Here is a 19,124-nt window from a genome sequence, read left to right on the forward strand (position 1 = left end):
GTTATTTATTACAGTAAAGGAAAACTATTTAAAAATCAGTAAACTCTGCAAGGCATGTAAGACCAGACTTTGTAATGACTCAGCTCTTTTCCTTCCTAAAAACATCTGTTAGTGTACTTAGTGCAATGTGAGAAAAGCAGCATACTTTATTAGTCAAGAGATATTGCCATTTGCAAGATAAGAGGAACACCTTGAAAACTACTTATGCCTGGATTGCACTGGCCAATGAGAGGCTCTGAACCTTCTTTGTACTTCACAGGGCGACAGGGGAGGGGTGGCCCTCTCCCTTTACATGTGAGTGAGTAGCTTTCATTTCTAGTACAATTCTCTCCCAGGCCACAAGGCGCTTCCTACACAGAAGCTCTTTCTTAACTGTAAGTACTTCGAAATTAAGAACTTCAGGGACATATCATGGTGCGGGGGAAAAAATGTTTTCTTTAAAAATTATCTGATTTTCTTTTTTCTTTCTTAATGTGCCATATTTTCAGGTTCAGCGAAAGTCTGTTTTCTTTTTTAATTGTTTTCAATCTAGTGAAGTTCAATAGTATGTGCTAAGCATTTTGTTAGATGCCATGGCTTTTAAAGATCTCAGCTTTTATCTTCAGTATTTCAATATTTAAAACAAACACTGCTTTTGGCAGGAAATACATATCATGCATTGTATTTATGAACCCGACATTTTATTTTACTCCTTATTTCAGTAGATATGCCTGTCAAGCTGTGTTGGCTAACTTCTGTGTGCTTTGAAAATATTTTATTTCATCCATTAATTAATGAATATTAAGAAACAACCCGATGGAATTTGTAGACCTAGCTAATAAATTATGAGTCCTTGAATTCTCATTACAAAAGTAAGAAAAAGGAACTAGCATTAAGTTATTGCTCTTCTTTGTTACGTGTATAGAGAGATGTCATCTCTCACATCTCATGTTTGATAATTTATAAGGTGAGAGATTATGAAGTGGAAATATGTCAATCAAAGAAAAAAAGAAATTTAACATCCATAAACAGTAGAAAGAAAAAGTATAAGGACTACATCTCAATTAATCAACAGTAATAATGTTTATTGTTATTAATGTAGTTACTGTAATACAATATACTGATACATTAATTTTAATTAGATAGTGGGCTGTCCTCAAGAGTGAGGTCTTCATGGACAGGGAAAATAGGTACAAGATCGATTGTGAGACTGATGGATAAAATTAAAACTCGAGCTAAATTTTGCAAGATTTCCTGGCACTGAAACTATTCCATGGAGAAAATTGTAAAGAAAGGTATTGGCATGTTTTTCTTTAAATCTTGCTCAACGAGATCTGTACTTCGGTTCCCACTTGCATCTGCTCTTTTCTCTGTGGCCTCTGTGTGGTCACACCGTGATGGGCAGGGTCCCACTCCTTAGCACTTACCAAAGCTGGCACAAATCTTTTACACTTGCCGGGTGCTCTGTGAATCTTGGCTGAATTGAGTTGGCTCTGCCTTTATTGGTAGCAGCAGAGAAACGAAAGAGCCAGTAGCTCTGGATTACCATAGGGGCTTTGCATGGATCCGTGGCTGGAATCCTTCAGGATGCCAGGCGACAGCCGGGTGGGCAGCTAAGGGAGAATCAGATGGTCCAGCGTGCCCTCCTCGGGGCTGTGGGAGGCCCTGGCCGGGGCAGCATCTGCTGGGAGAAAGGGATGGTATTGATCTAATTCTTTTATAGAATTGTTTTTTTTTTTAATTTTTATTTATTTGAAAGTCAGAGTTGCACAGAAAGAGGAGAGGCAAAGAGAGAGAATCTTTTTTTTTTTTTAAAGATTTATTTATTTATTTGAAAGAGTTACACAGAGAGAAGGAGAGGCAGAGAAAGAGAGAGAGGTCTTCCATCCATTGGTTCACTCCCCAAATGGCCACAACGGCCAGAGCTGTGCTGATCCGAAGCCAGGAGCTTCTTCCGGGTCTCCCACACAGGTGCAGCAGCCCAAGGACTTGGGCCATTCTGCTACAGCTTTCCTAGGCCATAGCAGAGAGCTGGATCAGAAGTGGAGCAGCCAGGACTCAAACTGGTGCCCATATGGGATGCCGGCACCACGGGCGGCAGCTTTACCCACTATGCCACCGTGCTGGCCCCAATCTAACTCTTACTACAGCGGCCACGGGCTCACCCAGCTGTGTCTACACAGATGGGCCATTTTTTTTCTACCTGAAAGACAGCACCCTAAGGCATAGGAGCAGCAGAGCTTCATTACCGACTCTAAATCAGCTCTCTGGATAGATTTCACCCATAGGAAACTTTGAGAAGCACTGGATTCAGGAAACAGGCTTGCCCACGAGGTCCTGGGGAACTGTAGCAGCATCACCCAGCACTGGATCTCCTCCAAGGTTTTCCCTTCCACTTGCCACTGACCTTTTACCTTGAATGGCCAGGGTGAAAGTTTATTAGATACCTAATGGTTGAAGCAAACAGCAGTTGCTGGGGCCACTTTGCTTTCATTTCTGTTTTCTACTTTGTTATGATTTCAAAGATGTCCATGAAGCTGTATGAGAGTGGGTGTATTGGCTTTCTCCTCTGTTTTCTGATGATCACAGAGGTGTCTCCTCACATAAGAAATCTCCCACGAGAAGTCACAAGACCCTGCCCAGAATCCGCCACAGGTGGATGGACACCTATCAATCAGGAGGCTAGTTCCCTCTGGGACCGCCTATGGGCTGAGCAGCCTTCCCCAGCGCTGTGGGTTACTGTCACCAGGGAGGAACTTGTAACAGCATCAGAAACCTCCTGCGACCACACGCTTGGCTTCAGTTCCTCGGCGCTAAGGTTCTCGGAAGCACCTGAGCCCTCACAATTTCCCACGCTCAGAAGGGGAAATCAAAAGCAGTGGAAGACGCAGAAATGGACAGCTCGGACTGTTGAGCTGAAAAGCCGTGGAGGCCACTCCACGCAGGAAGTCAGCTTTCCAAGAAACTAAGACCTGGGTGTGTGGCACGCAGTAGCCTACGAGGGAACACACAGGTTCCCCCAGATCGGATCTCAAAGGCTCTCAGGGAATGCCCAGGTCTCACACTGCTAGACAGGCTAATGGGAGCCCATTCGAAGGCACAAATATGGATGTGAGCCACTGAGAGGGGACAGTCAGGTGCAGCACAGGACAATCAGAGGATCCCCCGCATGTCCTCTTCATGAACGCATTCTGTGTGTTTGTAGCAGGAACAACACAGGGGTGATATTGCATCCTGAAGTCACATCAATTGGCACATGAGACAGCCACGCCCCATTACTTGGCAACATTGATTTGGATCACTTGGCTAAGGGTCTGCCGGCTCTCTGCACTGTGAGGTTGCGATTTTTCCTTTTACAGTCAGTGAGCAGCCTGTGGGGAGATGTTGTGAGTACCTCCTTTCTCATCCGCCCCAGCTGCGAGCAATCAGCCCAGAAGAGGCCCCCGCTGGGAAATCCATGTGGACACCTGTGTGCCGGCAATATCTGTGTCTATGTACCCGTGTGTGTGTGTGTGTGTGATGTAAAACTCGTTTCTTGCCTCAGTGGCTCCCTGGGTGCTGGCACCTGCCCAGCTTGCTTGGGATTTTCACCTCCTTGCTGCCCTTCTCTGGGCACGGGGCCCCCCATGTGTGTTGATACGCTTCATTGCAACTGTGCCACCCTGCCCATTTCCCCCATCTCTGTTCAGAAGCTACACCAGCACTTCCTTATTTTACCCTTTCCACGTTGACCCAGTTACGTTTGAATTACTCAACAAGAGTGCTTCCTGCATGCCACAAGCTACCCCACCCGTGACCCCTGATAAAGGCCCCGGCCCCTGGGCCCTGGCACTTGCTCTCGCCCTGCACCCTGGCCACACTTCAGACCTAGGGCGACCTCGTGTGGACCTCTGGGCAAGCACAGCCTCCCTCTCTAGCACCTGTGAGTACAATAAATCCTGGATTTCCCAGGCCTCTGGCATCTCATTTCCACAGCCACATCAGGGTGATTCTTGAAGACCCCACAAGGGAACTGACGTCACCTTGTACAACAGGTGTGTGTGTGTGTGTGTGTAAACAGCCATGAGTTCACACCTTGGTTCCTATCCAACAGCAATGGTTTCCTTCTATGCCTTCCTTTCCCTTATTGTAACTTTGTTCTTGGGCAGGGAAATAACCTTGATTTCATCAATAATATATGAAGGATCTTTAAAAAATTTGTGAAAATTATGTCTTATAAAGCAACTATACGTGGATTTCAAAAACTGTTTTCATTGAAAGGAATTTTAATTCCAGGTTCTGCCAGCTCTGTGAGATACCCTTGTATTTATCTGTTCCTATGTATGTGTCAGAATTATCAACCTGGACCTCTGTGATAAACACGTTTACTAATGAGAGTATGGCTTTTGTCTCAGTCGTTTTTGTCCTTGGCTTTGGAGCCAAAATCCTACTTTCCAAAATTCTCTGTTACCTTTTCCTCATACTCACTTTGGTGTGATTATAATATTGACTGTAATACAGTTAGGTCTCCTTGTAACTACTTGCATCTCATTTGGGGTTCCTTCCACATCCTGACTCACGGTGGATCTTTGTGGGCGTGTTGATTTCATATGAAACACCAGCATGGTTTGAAGACTCAGAGCTGTACAAAAGGTGTCAAGAAAGGTCAGCCCACCCCATTCATCCATTTCCAGCCTCATTCACTCTGCACACAGTTCACTAGTTTCTCCTCTTGTCTTCCTGTAATTCTTTAATGTACAAGTGAGCAGGTGCATGTAATTTTTTTTAGATTTATTAATTTGAAAGGCAGAGTGAAAGAGAGAGGGGGAGAGTCAGAGAGCAATCCTCCGGCTGCTTCTATTCCCCACAGGGCTACTTGAGCCATCACCCACTGCTTTCATCAGGGAGCTTGGATCAGAAGTGGAGCAGCTAGAACTTGAACCAGCGTTCTGATATGGGATGCTGGCATCAAAGGTGGCAGCTTGGGGTTGGTACTGTGGCGTAGCAAGTTAAACTGTGGCCTGTGGCGCCAATATCCCATATGGGCCCTGGTTCGAGTCCAGCCTGCTCCGCGTCTGGTCCATCTCTCTGGTAATGTGTCTAGAAAAGCAGAAGAGATTGGCCCAAGTCTTTGGGCCCCTGTGCCAACGTGGGAGACCTGGAGGAAGCGTCTGGCCCCTGGCTTCAGCCTGCCCCAGCTTCAGTCGTTGTGGCCATTTGGGAAGTGAACCAGTGGATAGAAGATCTGTGTGTGTGTGTGTATGTCTTTCCTTTCTCTCTTTTTCTGTAGGTCTGCTTTTCAAATAAATAAAATAAACTTTAAAAAAAAAAAGGTGGCAGCTTTACCACTGTACCATAATGCTAGCCCCTGTGTGTTTTCTTATATCTCCTGATATCTTTGGGGGAGCTACTTTTATTAGGAAAGTTAGAATCCCTTCTTCCTAACAGTGGTGTAATGTCCATTTGAAAACATCACAAACAGAAACAAACAAACAAAAAAAAAATGGAACCCATCTCTCTCTTCAAAAGAAAAAAATATTTCTGTATTTGAGAGGCAGGGTTACAGAGAGAAAGGGGAGAGACAGAGAGAAGTCTTTCATCCACTGGTTCATTCACAAATGGCCACAATGGCCAGAGCCGAGCTGATCTGAAGCCAGGAGCCAGGAGCTTCTTCTGGGTCTCCCACTTGGGTGCAGGAGCCCAAGGACTTGGGCCATCTTCTACTGCTTTTCCAGGCCATTATCAGGGAACTGGATTGGAAGTGGAGCAGCCAGGACTCAAACCAGTGCCCATATAGGATGCAGGTCCCACAGGTGGAGGCTTAACCTACTACACCACAGTGCCAGCCCCATCCATCTCTTTCCTTCATGTATTTTTGAGGACATTTTGTACAATATCAGCAACTGGAAAGTTTCCAGCAATCTGGTTCCCAGGTGCTTGACTGACTCATAATTTACTAAGAATTCTCCTGTACCAAACAATTCAGAAAACGTATCACCTAGGACTAAATTGGAATAACATCTCATGGTTGACAGCTTTTATTTCTTTATTCCTCCATGTGTGGGGAAGACACAGTTTGTTCAACCAATGTCTCATATATAAGAATTTAGGTTGTTTACTATATTTTGGAAAAACAAATGATGCTGCTGTGAATAACTCAAGCATATGAATTTTTGTATTTTTGAGGTATACCTGGAACTTTTAAAAGTACACGGTGTTTGTATAATTTATGCAGGAATGGCAAAGGAAATACCTAGAGCTATTTTCTGATAGTGATGATGTTCAACAGTACAAACATTTAAATTTTTAGTAACTAATTTGAGAGGCAACAAGATGGGAGGGAGTGGAGTGCGGGGCAGACTGCCATGTGCAGGTTCAGTTCCAGAAGACCTGCAATGGCCTCAGAGGCCAAGCTGGGAACATGAAACCAATCCAGGTCTCCCACATGGCTGCCAGGAACCCAACAACTTGAGCCATCACTGTTGCCTCCCAATAGCAGGAAGCTGGAGTCAGGAGCTGAAGCCAGGAATTGACCCCAGGCAGTCTGATTTGGGGCACAGGCACCTTAACCAGCATCTTAGTTGCTAAGCCATATACCCACCCCGATAATATTTAAAAGAACATTTTGAGGCCGGTGCTGTGGGTCAGCAGGTGAAGCCACCACCTGAGATGCTAGCATCCCATTTAGGCACCAGTTCGTGTTCTGGTTGCTCCACTTTCAATCCAGCTCCCTGCCAATGTGCCTGGAAAGGCAGAAGATGGCCCAAATGCTTGGGCCCCTATCACCCACATAAGAGACCTAGAAGAAGCTCCTAGCTTCTGGATTCAACCCAGCCTAGCACTGGCCTTCTTGCAAATGCATGTTCACGGATATCATCAAAACGAACCTCCTTGCTATATCTGTATACAGTATAGCCACCGCCCCTTATATCGTTTGGTTCTTTATTGCTCATTTCACTCGCCCACGGACTTTCTCTTTCATTCGATTCTCTCTGGGAGCCTGAGAGGTAGCTAGGTCAGAATCCATCCATTTTACAGATTAGCACGTGGAAACTGAAATGACTAGGTCAAGACCGCACTGTCTCAGAAACCAGAATCAGACAAAGATTTTCTCACTTGAATTTTAATTCATCTTCCGTGACCCCGCACTGCCTCTCATGATGAAGAGAAATGAGGAATGAGCTAACCAAATGCCGGCCACAGTCAGGGCTCACCTCTACCGCGTGGCCAGAGTCTGCCCAGCCACATCACCAAAGGGACACAGTGAATTTGCAGTGCAGGCTCTGCCCCCCCGGGGGGGGAGGGGGGCAGGAGGCTCGGAGAACACAGCTAGTCCGAGACAAGCCCAGAGGTTAAGCGGCTGCTCCGGACGCCCACCTCCATATCAGAGTTCCAGCTTTGAGGGCCAGCTCTGCTTCCTGTTCCAGCTTCCTGCTCGTGTGCAACCTGCAAGGCCGCAGGGGATGGCTCAAGTATTTGGGTCCCTGGCATACCTGCAGGGGAGACCTGGAGTGAGTTCCCGACTCCTGGCTTCAGCCTGGCCTAGCCCTGGCTGTGGTGGACATTTTGGAGAGTGTCGTCTCTGTCTCTCTGCCTTTCCAGTCAATTAAAAAAGAAAAAAAAAAAAAAACAAGTCCAGGACAAGAGAGGGCATAACAACAGGGCCGGGGCGGGGCTGGCGGGAGGGGAGGGGAAGTGCATGTAGACAAAAATCTCAGCTCCGGGCAGCCGTAGAGCGTTCCATCACCTGCGACTTCCAGCCATGACCGCAGGTTCGCCATTTATTTGCCTGTCTTGTGTGAGTTCGAGGTGCCTGTCTAAAAATAGTGCGTGAGCAACCGTGTTCCACCCCCTTACCGCGTGAGAAGCACCTGTTCACCTTACCAGTTCAGTGAATTCCCTCCCCCGGGGCCTCTGGGCTCCCAGCGGAGGGGATAGAAACCGCGCTCTTAGGCCGTCAACAAGCCACTGAATCGCCTCGCGAGCCGGCGTCGCCCTGACCCTCCTTTGAGAAGCAATCCCAAAGCTACTGACGCCCACTTTTTTCCCCCCGACAGCGCCTAGCAGCCAAGACCCTGCGTGGAGATGCAAGCTCCGGGGGCGCCCGTGGTCGTGGTGACTCAACAACCCACATTCCGGGCTCCGCAGAACTCCAACTGGCAGACTGGCATATGTGACTGCTTCAGTGACTGCGGGGTCTGTAAGTGCGTGGGGTGGGGTGGGGGGACGCCCCGCAAGGGGCATGGAGGCGATCACCAATGACCAGGTCCTTGCCCACTTCCTCCAGCACTGTGTGCTAAAAGCCCCTCTTATTTCGGCCTCTGGTAACTCAGGCCACGGTGTATTTCACCAAAAAGGCTCTGTACTGAGTATACATTTAATCTGCAGTCTTCCAGAGACTAATCTGACTCCTAAAGGAGGTTGCAGCCTTGAGAGCCATGATAGGGCTCAGTGATTCTAACAATCAACAGGTCTGGCCTCCTGATTTGCAAACAGACTTTACATTAATAAAAGAAACATTTCAAGTTTAACTTGATTTTTTTAATGGTTCCTGTTGCCCATGAATTAAATATCGTGATTGCGTTATGTGCAGGACACACAGGGTCGTTTTGATCCGTGATCTCAGCATGAGCTCAGAGCACAGCTGGTGTTGTCCCCCGGCGGGTTTTCTGTGTATCTGTGAGGCAGGAGTCTCAGGGACAATTAGCTCGTCTTGGAGAAAAGGGGCACTGTGTGTCTTGGGTTCCGTTTTGGAAGCTTGCTGACTGGCATCCCCAAGAGCTCTCTCTACATGAAGCTGGGGACAAGGAGATCTGTGGGCGAAAAGGGGGATGCAGAGAAGACGGGGGTACTTAGTTCTGAGGGTCCACCAGCGAGCAAACCACTCACCCCCAAGGATTTTGTCCTGAAGTCTCCTTACCTGTCTCAAGTCTACGCGGTATTTTTAGACGAGGAGAGAAAATACCTGAACCGTGAATTTACCTGTGAAACTGAACTTTAAACTGAACCATGTTAATAATTACAATGAGAGGAAAAAGCACCCACGAACCAGGACTGCTGGGTCTGTTGATTCGTGCCTCTTGGATTCAGGAGATAATCTGGGCCAATTATCTTCGCAGGACGTTAGCTGGACATCTGTAAATCAAAGTGACAATTACACGCCACCAGGAAAACTCTCAAGATAACCATTAATCCCTTCCACCCCTGGAATTATTATCCAATTAAATGAATTAAATTCTAATGTGAGCTTAATTGTTTCAGAGCAGATTTTCTTAAACGCAGATCTGCCTGGCTCATCGCCCACCTTTAAAATATGTCTGTGGTCCCTCCTGACTTCCATGGCAAACGCAGAGCGCTGGCGGTCCTTTGTCATCTGATCCCCAGCCTGCTTCCCTCCCATCCTGTCCCCGTGCACGGACTGCCCAGTGAACAGAGAGTGAGAGACAGAGAGAGTGATGCATCACTATCGTCATCGAATTCTATCTGTGAACTACACTAATCTGTTCTCTTTGTAATATCACATCACGTGAGAACTGATGAGAATTGTCTTGTAATCATTATTGTACATTGGCTATGACCCTGAGAATCGAATGTGTTAATACATTCCTTAAAGGGACGGTTCTTTTCCTTTTTTCTTCCCTTGAAAACTTTTTCATCCCTTTTTAAAAAAATATTTATTTATTTGAAAGAGTTACATAGAGAGAGAAGGAGAGGCAGAGATAGAGAGAGGTCTTCCAACCGCTGGTTCACTCCCAGCTGGTTGCAATGGCCAGAGCTGCGCCGATCCCAAGCCAGCAGCCAGAAACTTCTTCCAGGTCTCCCACGTGGCTGCAGGGGCCCAAGGTCTTGGGTCATCTTCCACTGATTTTCCAGGCCATAGCAGGGAGCTGGGTTGGAAGTGGAGCAGCCAGGACTCAAACCGGCGCCCATGTGGGATCCTGGCACTACAGGCAGTGGCTTAACCCACTATGCCACAGCGCCAGCCCCCCATTCTTCCTTCAGTACTCAGCTCAAGGAGCATTTTCCACTGAGGGCCTTGTGGGCGCCCCTTCTGTGGGTGACCCCTGGCGTCCTAAGCAGCTTTCTGTGGGGGGACCTTTTTGTCCTGGTTCCCTACTGTGTGCACTGAGCAACACAGAAGATAATGTCTGGAACATGGACAGGTCCAGTGGATCAATGAATGAGCGGATGGAGACAGTCCCATGGGAAGAATGAAAGCTCTCTGTACATATATATGCCTATAGACATTCCAGAAATGATTTGGGAGTTGGGGGAGAAGCTGATGCAGAGCCCAGTAGGAACACTGAAGAGGGTCAGGGTACATGGCTGAGGCCCGTGATGTGACTGCTGCTTGTGGATGTGGCCTGACTCTGACTCTAGTGGGGCCGAGTAGAGTAACCAGTATCCCTGGTTTCCTGTGTCCAGGTCTTTGTGGCTCATTTTGCTACCCGTGCCTTGGATGTCAAGTCGCGGCTGACATGAATGAATGCTGTCTTTGTGGATCATCTGTGGCCATGAGGACTCTCTTCCGGACCCGATACGGCATCCCTGTGAGTCTCGTAGGATAGCACACCTTTCAAACGGGCAACCGCCTACCAATCGTTACACACATGGAGGACGCTGGGTGATACGCATCATCTGATTTTGGTTGGTTATAGCTTCCTAGCACGTGCAATCCTATTCAGTTGCAGCAACAGATCCTCTGGTTATGTGACTTTCATCTAGGTTTTTGTTAAAAGCCCTAGAAAATAAGCAATTTGTGTTTGCATGTATACCACACAAGGAAAGAGGAGGCTTTAGAACACACTATGTCCCAGATGTGTGACATGATGCGCACTTCATCCCCTCACCATCCCTGTTCAGTGAGTCCACAACATTTTGCACGTGAGGACTTCAAAGCCTTTGGAGGTGGGATAATTTGCCTAAAGATGCATTAGTAGCAGAGAGACAGCGTGTAAGTATTTGATTCTAACTTCTATGCATACACCTGCCATTACACCTACTTCTCTTTGTGTAACAGAAGAGTAAATTGCCGGCGCCGTGGCTTAACAGGCTAATCCTCTGCCTTGCAGCGCCAGCACACCAGGTTCTAGTCCCGGTCGGGGCGCCGGGTTCTATCCCGGATGCCCCTCTTCCAGGCCAGCTCTCTGCTATGGCCCGGGAGTGCAGTGGAGGATGGCCCAAGTCCTTGGGCCCTGCACCCTCATGGGAGACCAGGAAAAGCACCTGGTTCCTGCCTTTGGATCGGTGCGGTGCGCCGGCCGCGGTGGCCATTGGAGGGTGAACCAACGGCAAAGGAAGACCTTTCTCTCTGTCTCTCTCTCTCACTGTCCACTCTGCCTGTCAAAACAAACAAACAAACAAACAAAAAAAGAGTAAATTAGTTAGGGTCTCCAGAGACAGAGCCAATAGGGTGGGTGGATATGTGTGTGTTTTCACATATACGTGCATACATGTGTGTGTCCATACATGTATATACCCACACATATGTATCTGTGTATATATACAAGGGAAATGTGTGTATATGCATACATATGTCTCTGTATATACATGTATATGCCTATACAAACATACATATAAAGGGGGTACTCAAAAGATGTGTGGAAAATGGAATTAAAAGATTAGTTAGGGGCAGGCATTTTGGCACAGTGGGTTAAGCCACCACCTGGGGTGCCCATATCCCATCCTGGAGTGCCAGTTTGAATTCTAACACCTCCATTTCTGATCCAGCTTCCTGTTAACACAACCCCTCGAGGCAACAGATGATAGCCCGAGTGCTTGGGCCCCTGCTCAAGGTGGGAAACCCCAATGGAATTCTGGGCTCCTGGCTTCAGCCTGGCCCAACTCTGGTTGTTGTGGGCACTTGAGGAGTGAACCAGCTGAAGGAAGATATATCTCTCTCTCTCTCTTTCTTTCAAGTAGATTAAAATAAATAAACATTTTTTAAAGATTTATTTATTTATTTGAAAGTCAGAGTTACACAGAGAGAGGAGAGGCAGAGAGAGAAAGAGACAGAGAGAGAGGTCTTCCATCCAATGGTTCACTCCCCAATTGGCTACAGTGGCCGGCGCTGTGCCGATCTGAAGCCAGGAGCCAGGAGGTTCCTCTGGGTCTCACACGTGGGTGCAGGGGCCCAAGGACTTGGACCATCTTTTACTGCCTTCCCAGGCCATAGCAAAGAGCTGGATCAGAAGTGGAGCAGCCGGGTCTTCAACTGGCGCCCATATGGGATGCTGGTGCTTCTGGCCCGGGCGTTAACCCGCTGCGCCAAAGCGCTGGCCCCTAAATAAACATTTTTCTTAAAAAAAGACAAATTTACTTTTATGCAAAAGATTTTGAAATTGTATGTGAGTGGAAAGACAGAGAATTCAGGGAGCTGGTTATACGACTGTGGAGGCCAGCAGGCTAGCAGCTCATGTTCACTCAGGCCATGTACACGCAGAATCCCTTCTCGCTCAGGGGAGTGCAGTGTTTTTCCATATTAACATCCTCAATTGATTGCATCAGGCCCGCTCACATGGTGAGAATGATCTGCTCTCCTCAAAATCTAAAGTATATTTTCACAGAAGTATCTAGAATAGTAATAACCTGTTATATAGCTTAGCCAAGCTGACAGACAAAATTAACCATCACAGGGAACAAATGAATATGTAGAATGTTTTAAGAATTTATTTCTTTGAAATTCTTTTTTCCCATAAAATAGTTAGTATTTTTAATTATAAAAATGCTACAGATAATTTTATGACATGCAAACACAGAAGTTTACAAAATGAAAATCTAACCCCTTTATATCCAATTCCACTATCCAGTGATAAACTCCACTAATAATTTGATATCTTCTCTCAGGGTTTTTTTTTTTTTTCTCCCACGAGAATCTTTTATTTAAGGAATATGAACTTTGTGTATTTCATAAGTACGGCTTTAAAATTTATCAGTGCCCTGAGGCAAACACTTTTTCATGGCAATTTAATTTTACAGGGCGGTTTGTTAAGAAAAGCAGCAGTCCCCACACTTCTGTTGCCTGCTCCTTCCCCAGGGCTGGGTCTTTGGGGATTTTCCTCCATATCCTCAGATGTTTACTTTTCAGCTGGGGACAGTATCTCCTGACCTCCCACCGTGTAAGATGAGAATTTAGTTCTGTCTTCTCCCCTTTCTAACCTCACCCATGGGCCCTCCCCCACCCACTCCTTCCAATATAGTTATATGTAATTTTGGTTAATTATATACTCAATATTTACGTATGATACCTACGTTTGCTTTATCCAGCTCAAGTTGAGTCATGTAATGAATACGATCACTTTTCCTCCTAAACTTTGTTTTTCCTGTTATTAGTAACTACCAGTTGGTTTGATTAAATTTCCCCCATTTGTTTATGAGTACTTTACCCCACATTCTTTGCCAGTTTTCTAAATCTCTTGCAAAAGGCATCCTATCATTTCCACCTTCCTCTTGAAATCTTTTCCTGACCTCCTACCCTTTGAACTAATGGTCCTTCATTCCAGGTGCTTAACTCTTACCCTAGGACCCTTCCCCATGACCCTAGTTTCCACTGTCCCCTCTCTTATGTGAGAATACTCTGCCTTCCAGCCCATAACGTCCTCATTCTTGATTTGCTCCCTCATTTTGATGGAACACATCCTGTACTAGCTTTCTGAAATAATGAAGGGGTGTGGGAGAAAAGAATTTTGAAACTCCTCCAACTCTTACCCTCATTTTACTAGTTTGTTTGAACCTCTTCTTACATTTTCAGAGTTATAAAGTATGGGGAAATTTATTATGTCATTAAAAAAGACATTTCCTTTGAGGCATCCATCCAAACAAAAGATCGGTGACTTCTGTTTCTTTTTAAGATGCCTTAAAATCCAAGTCTAAATTCCAAATAAGTGCATTTTACATTTCTATTTCTTTTCTGCTTTCAAACAGGGGTCCATTTGTGATGACTATATGATGACCCTTTGCTGTCCTTACTGTTCTCTTTGCCAAATCAAGAGAGATATCAACCGAAGGAGAGCCATGAACGCTTTCTGAAGGACCATGGTGAGTCAGAGCAAACGTTACTCCCGGAATCTGGACTTTCGAGAACTATAAGGAAGGGTTTTGTAAATTACTGTTGTTTTGAATAATAATTCAGTAATAACAATTTAAGGCTCCCAACTTTCGGTCTTACTATAAGGTTTTGATTTCTTCCTACAAAGAAGAAAACTCTACACTTTAAAACAATATTTTAATAAATAAAGGAATGGTGAATTTTTTAAGCTTCTCAGGATTCTGTTACTCTATTAATGAAGCCCCTACCACTTTTGAAATACCAGAGCATGGTGAAATCCAAAAGAAGTAGAAATTATGCTGTCTGCTAAGACAAACTGATTTTTAAAATTGGTATATAATTATAAAATAGAGATAATGGGGCTGTTTCTGTAGCATGGTAAGTAAAGCCACCACCTGCAGTGCCAGCATCCCATATGGATGCTGGTTGAGTCCCAGCTGCTCCACTTATGATCCAGCTCCCTACTAATGTGCCTGGGAAAGCAGAGAAAGATGACCCAAGTGCTTGGGCCCCTGCACCCATGTGGGAGACCCAGAAGAAGCTCCTGGCTCTTGGCTTCAGATCGGCCCAGCTCCGGCATAGCAGAACATTTGGAGAATGAACTAGCAGATAAAAGACCTCTCTCTCTCTCTCTCTCTCTCTCTCTCTCCCTCTGCCTCTCTGTAATTCTGCCTTTCAAATAAATAAATAAATCTTTTAAAAATATTAAATATATTTTTAAAATAAAATAGAGCAAATGAAAAGTATATGTTATAGAATACTTTAATTGATTGTAATATAAAGCATCTATCACAGTGAGGTGAGCTTAAATAGAAAAATTATATTAGAGAAGCTGACTTTCAAAAGGAGTAGATACAGAATTTAGAATATTTGGAAGTATTATATTGAATTTCACCTTTGAAAAAATGTTTGAAAGATTTATTTATTTGAAAATCAGAGTTACAGAGAAAGAGGGAGAGGCACAAAGAGATTCTCCATCCGCCAGTTCACTCCCCAGATGGCCACAACAGCCAGGGCTGGGCCAGGATGAGTTCAAGAGCCAGGAGCTTCATCTGGGTCTCCCAAGTGGTTGACCGGGCCCAAGCACCTGCGCTATCTTCTGCTGCTTTCCTAGGCCATTAGCAGGGAACTGGATCAGAAGTGGAGCAGCCAAGACACTCACCGGCTCCCAAATGAGAAGCCAGCGTTGCAGGCTGCAGCTTTACCCACTACACCACAGTGCCAGCCCCCAGTATCTGAAATTTAATCAAGTCATGGTCAACTAATTTTTCTCAGACTTCTCTATCGAGGATATAGTTAAGTAGGAAGCAACACGATTTTGTGAGTCCTCTATGGAGTATGGAAAGGAAACGTTCATTCTTGCATTCTTTGCAATATCCCACTTCCTTTCACAGTGAGGGAAAACTCTTTATGGTTAAAAAACTAACTCTTTGGAGGCAGGTTTTTCCAATGTCCATTATTTCCCAATTAATGTGTCCTGGATCTACTGTCATGTGAGACACCATGGGGGTTGTGCAGGACACGAACAAAGGCACTGCCCCCCTCTGTATTCACAGAGGGGCTCAGACCACCCCCCAATAAAAGGCAGCATTTTCCAGACGTCTTTGGACCAAGTGCCATGTCCCGTTCAGAGGAGGAAGATGATGTCTCATGAAATGGAGTGAAATTTTCTTGAAAGGAGTGGTTTCTCATTCTAAAGAGGAAATGTGTGTCCGTTCACAGCAACAAATACAAGAAAGTCGGATTGGGATCATGGAAGGCTTGAATGAAGGCGGCTTGTGAAGGTGGGGGTTGGGGCACAGAGGGAAAGGACAGGGATGGTGCAGTAACCAGGCTAGCTACAGCCAAGCTGCTACCACCCCAGGTCCCCTGGAGCAGAGGAGGGCACAGGTACCTGAATTCAAACCCAAATGCCTCCGGAGAGAGCTGTGTGCAGGAGGCGGCCTACAGGCAGCAGAGTCCTCTCCATACAGGGTCACAAGCACAGTCCCTCAACACAGAGCCAAGGGGAAATGCCCCCTGGCCCCACTTTCTGATGTCATCTTGGGCTTCCCTTTGGCTGAACCCACCAGAAAGGCAGAGGGCAGGGAAGTCGTGCTCTGGTCCACAGGTCAGCCTCTCTGGGCGTACAGCAGGTGGGCAAGGGTGCACGTGGATCCTGGATCAGATGGGGCAAACCAAGGACCACTGAAGCCAGACGTGATTTGTAGCATTAGTGAAACTACAGAGGCAGAGAAAGCAGTAACATCTTCATGAACGTAGGTCCGACTTGACTGGAGCACGTGGTATGAGTAGAAAAATAATGAGAATTAAAAAATTTTTAAATGAATTGGGGCTTTGGCATGCCACGTCATTAGTAGGCACTGGGAAGTTCTTGCAGGCTTTAAGTAAGTGAAGAGAGGTACTCTCTAGAAATGTTAATCTGTTAATGGAACACAGTGCAGACTGGACAGCGTGAGACCAGATGTAAAGAGGGGGACTCAGACCATTGTAGCGATGTTTACTTACTTACAGGCAGCGATTTGGACAGAAAGCCTGCCCCCACAAACTGACATCGGAACTACTTTCCCAACAGCAGGGAAATTATCTCACTGAGTATTTCTTTTTTTTTTTTTAAGATTTATTTATTTATTTGAAAGAGTAACAGAGAGAGAGAGAGAGAGAGGGAGAGAGAGAGGTCTTCCATCTGCTGGTTCACTCCCCAGATGGCCGCAATGGGCGGAGCTGCACCAATCCGAAGCCAGGAGCCAGGAGCTTCTTCCGGGTCTCCCATGCAGGTGCAGGGGCCCAAGGACTTGGGCCATCTTCTACTGCTTTCCCAGGCCATAGCAGAGAGCTGGATCAGAAGTGGAGCAGCCGGGACTAGAACCAGTGCCCATAAGGGATGCTGGCATTGCAGGCAGTGGCTTTACCTGCTAAGCCACAGCACCGACCCCCTCACTGAGTCAACTGATTTGAAGCAAAATATTTTGGTGATTGTACTTCCTGCTCATTTTAATTTTAAATAAGTTTATTTTGCTGCAAAATTATTTGAAATCCATGTATGGTTTTTTCATAATATTAACTTCCATGAACTCATATGCATAGATTTCAAAAGTTTCTGCATGAAAATAAACTTTCTGGGGCCGGCCCTGTGGTGCAGTAGGTTAATTCTCCACCTGTGGCACCAGCATCCCATATGGGCACCGGTTCTAGTCCTGGCTGCTCCTCTTCTAATCCAGCTCTCTGCCGTGGTCTGGGAAAGCAGTAGAAGATGGTCCAAGTCCTTGGCCTTGCACCCATGCAGGAGACCTGGAAGAAGCTCCTGGCTTCAGATTAGCACAGCTCCGACCATTGCAACCATTTAGGGAGTGAACCAATGGAAGAAAGACCTTTCTCTCTCTCTCACTGTAATTCTACATCTCAAATAAATAAATAAGATCTTTAAAAAATTATCTAATGTTCATTTTATTTATTTTCATCCATTTGAAAGGTACAATGATAGAGGGAGAAAGAGAGCAAAAGAGAGAGAAAGTGAGAGAGAAAAAGATCTTCTATCCCCTGGCGCAATCCCCAAATGCTAACAACACCTGCAGCTGAGCTGGGCCAAGTGGAAGCCAGGGACCAGGAATTCCATCTGTGTCTCCCATGTGGGTGGCCGGGGCCCAGACACTTAACCATCATCTGCTGCCTCCCAGAGTGCGTATGAGCCAAAAGCTGGGTCCGAAGCACAGATGCTGGGATGCAAGCCAGGCTCTGCAACATGGGACGTGGCCTTCCAGCAGCAGCTTGGTCTGCTGCACAGCACTCACTCCTGTAAACGATCTTCCGCAACCATTGTGAAATACTCTGTTCAGCGGAGAAACCTGACAAAACCCCCTTGGTCAGGTGACCCATTATCTTCATGGTCTTCTTCCCAAAAGCTCATGGCTCCAGTCCAACCAGGAGACACGTATCAGGCACACGAATCCCCCTCAAGACTGCCAAGGTCATCAAAAACAAGGAAACTGTTTTTGATGAAAAATAATCACGTCCAGAGAAATCTAAGGAAATATAAGGACTAAGTGAAATGTGGTATCCTGCATGGATCCTGAAATAGAAAAAGGATCTCAGCTAAATATACAGGAATGTGAATAAATCAACATGGGTCCATTCCTGTGACAAAACTAACAGGGAAACTGGGTACAGGGTCTGTGGGGAACTCTTGATGCTCCTTTGCAGCTTTCCTGAGAATCTAAATGCCTCTGCCTTTAAAAGTTTATTAAAAACAGGGACCGGAGCTGTGGCATAGTGGGTAAAGCTGCTGCCTGCAGCCACAGCACCCCATATGGGCACTGGTTTGAGTCCCGGCTGCCCCACTTCCGATCCAGCTCCCTGCTGACGCACCTGGAAAAGCAGTGGAGGATGGCCCATGTCCTTCAGCCCCTACATGCATGTGGGAGACACGGATGAAGCTCCTGGCTGTGGCCTGGCCTAACCCTGACCATTGCAACCATTTGGGAAGTGAACCAGCAGATGGATGATCTATCACTCCTTCTCTCTCTCTCTGTAACTCTTTCAAATAAACAAATCTTTAAAAAAAAAAGTTTATTAAAAACAACAAAAAAGATTGAGAAAACTTAAAGCTATTCTTTGTGTGTCTCTTTTAGGTCAAGAGCTCGTATTTGAAGCAACTAAAATCAGCACATCCATTCAGCTTGCATGGTTCTCCTTTTGTACCTGAAATACAATGAATCCCCTGAATGCATGGATGTCACGAAAAAAATCAAAGTTTTGAATGAAGTTGTCTCTGAATTTTGTTAAATGGTCCAGCCTCGTTTGTTCTGGCTTTTGTATTGTCACAATTTTTAGCTTACATATTTTGAAAATGAAATTTAAACTATAAACCAAATCTCATTTTACTAACAAGGTTCTCGATGCTTCTTTCCTCTCACCAGAATGTCTTTGTCACTAGTTAATTTCAAAGGTCAATTTCATAATTTTGTTCTCATACTTCAGTGTCAAAGCAGGAGATTCTGGTCCACAGCAACTCAATGGCATCCCACAGCGTCCCATATCAGAACATGAAGTTCATGTCCTCGCTGTTCTGCTTCTGATCCAGCTTCCTGCTAATGCACCCGGGAACGCAGCGGGAGATGGC

General features: G+C 45.9%; 1 protein-coding gene across 1 annotated transcript; it reads left to right on the forward strand.

Moving 5' to 3' along the window:
- The first annotated feature begins 330 nt into the window (after window positions 1-330).
- On the forward strand, window positions 331-18,921 carry PLAC8 (placenta associated 8). The gene is made up of 5 exons (XM_062199185.1): window positions 331-374; window positions 8,016-8,158; window positions 10,384-10,508; window positions 13,882-13,995; window positions 18,634-18,921. Exons 2-4 carry the CDS (start codon window positions 8,044-8,046, stop codon window positions 13,984-13,986), a joined length of 345 nt encoding a protein of 114 aa, XP_062055169.1. The 5' UTR covers window positions 331-374; window positions 8,016-8,043; the 3' UTR covers window positions 13,987-13,995; window positions 18,634-18,921.
- The last annotated feature ends 203 nt before the right edge of the window (window positions 18,922-19,124 follow it).

Source organism: Lepus europaeus, chromosome 8 (assembly GCF_033115175.1).
Source record: "Lepus europaeus isolate LE1 chromosome 8, mLepTim1.pri, whole genome shotgun sequence".
NCBI lineage: Eukaryota > Metazoa > Chordata > Mammalia > Lagomorpha > Leporidae > Lepus > Lepus europaeus.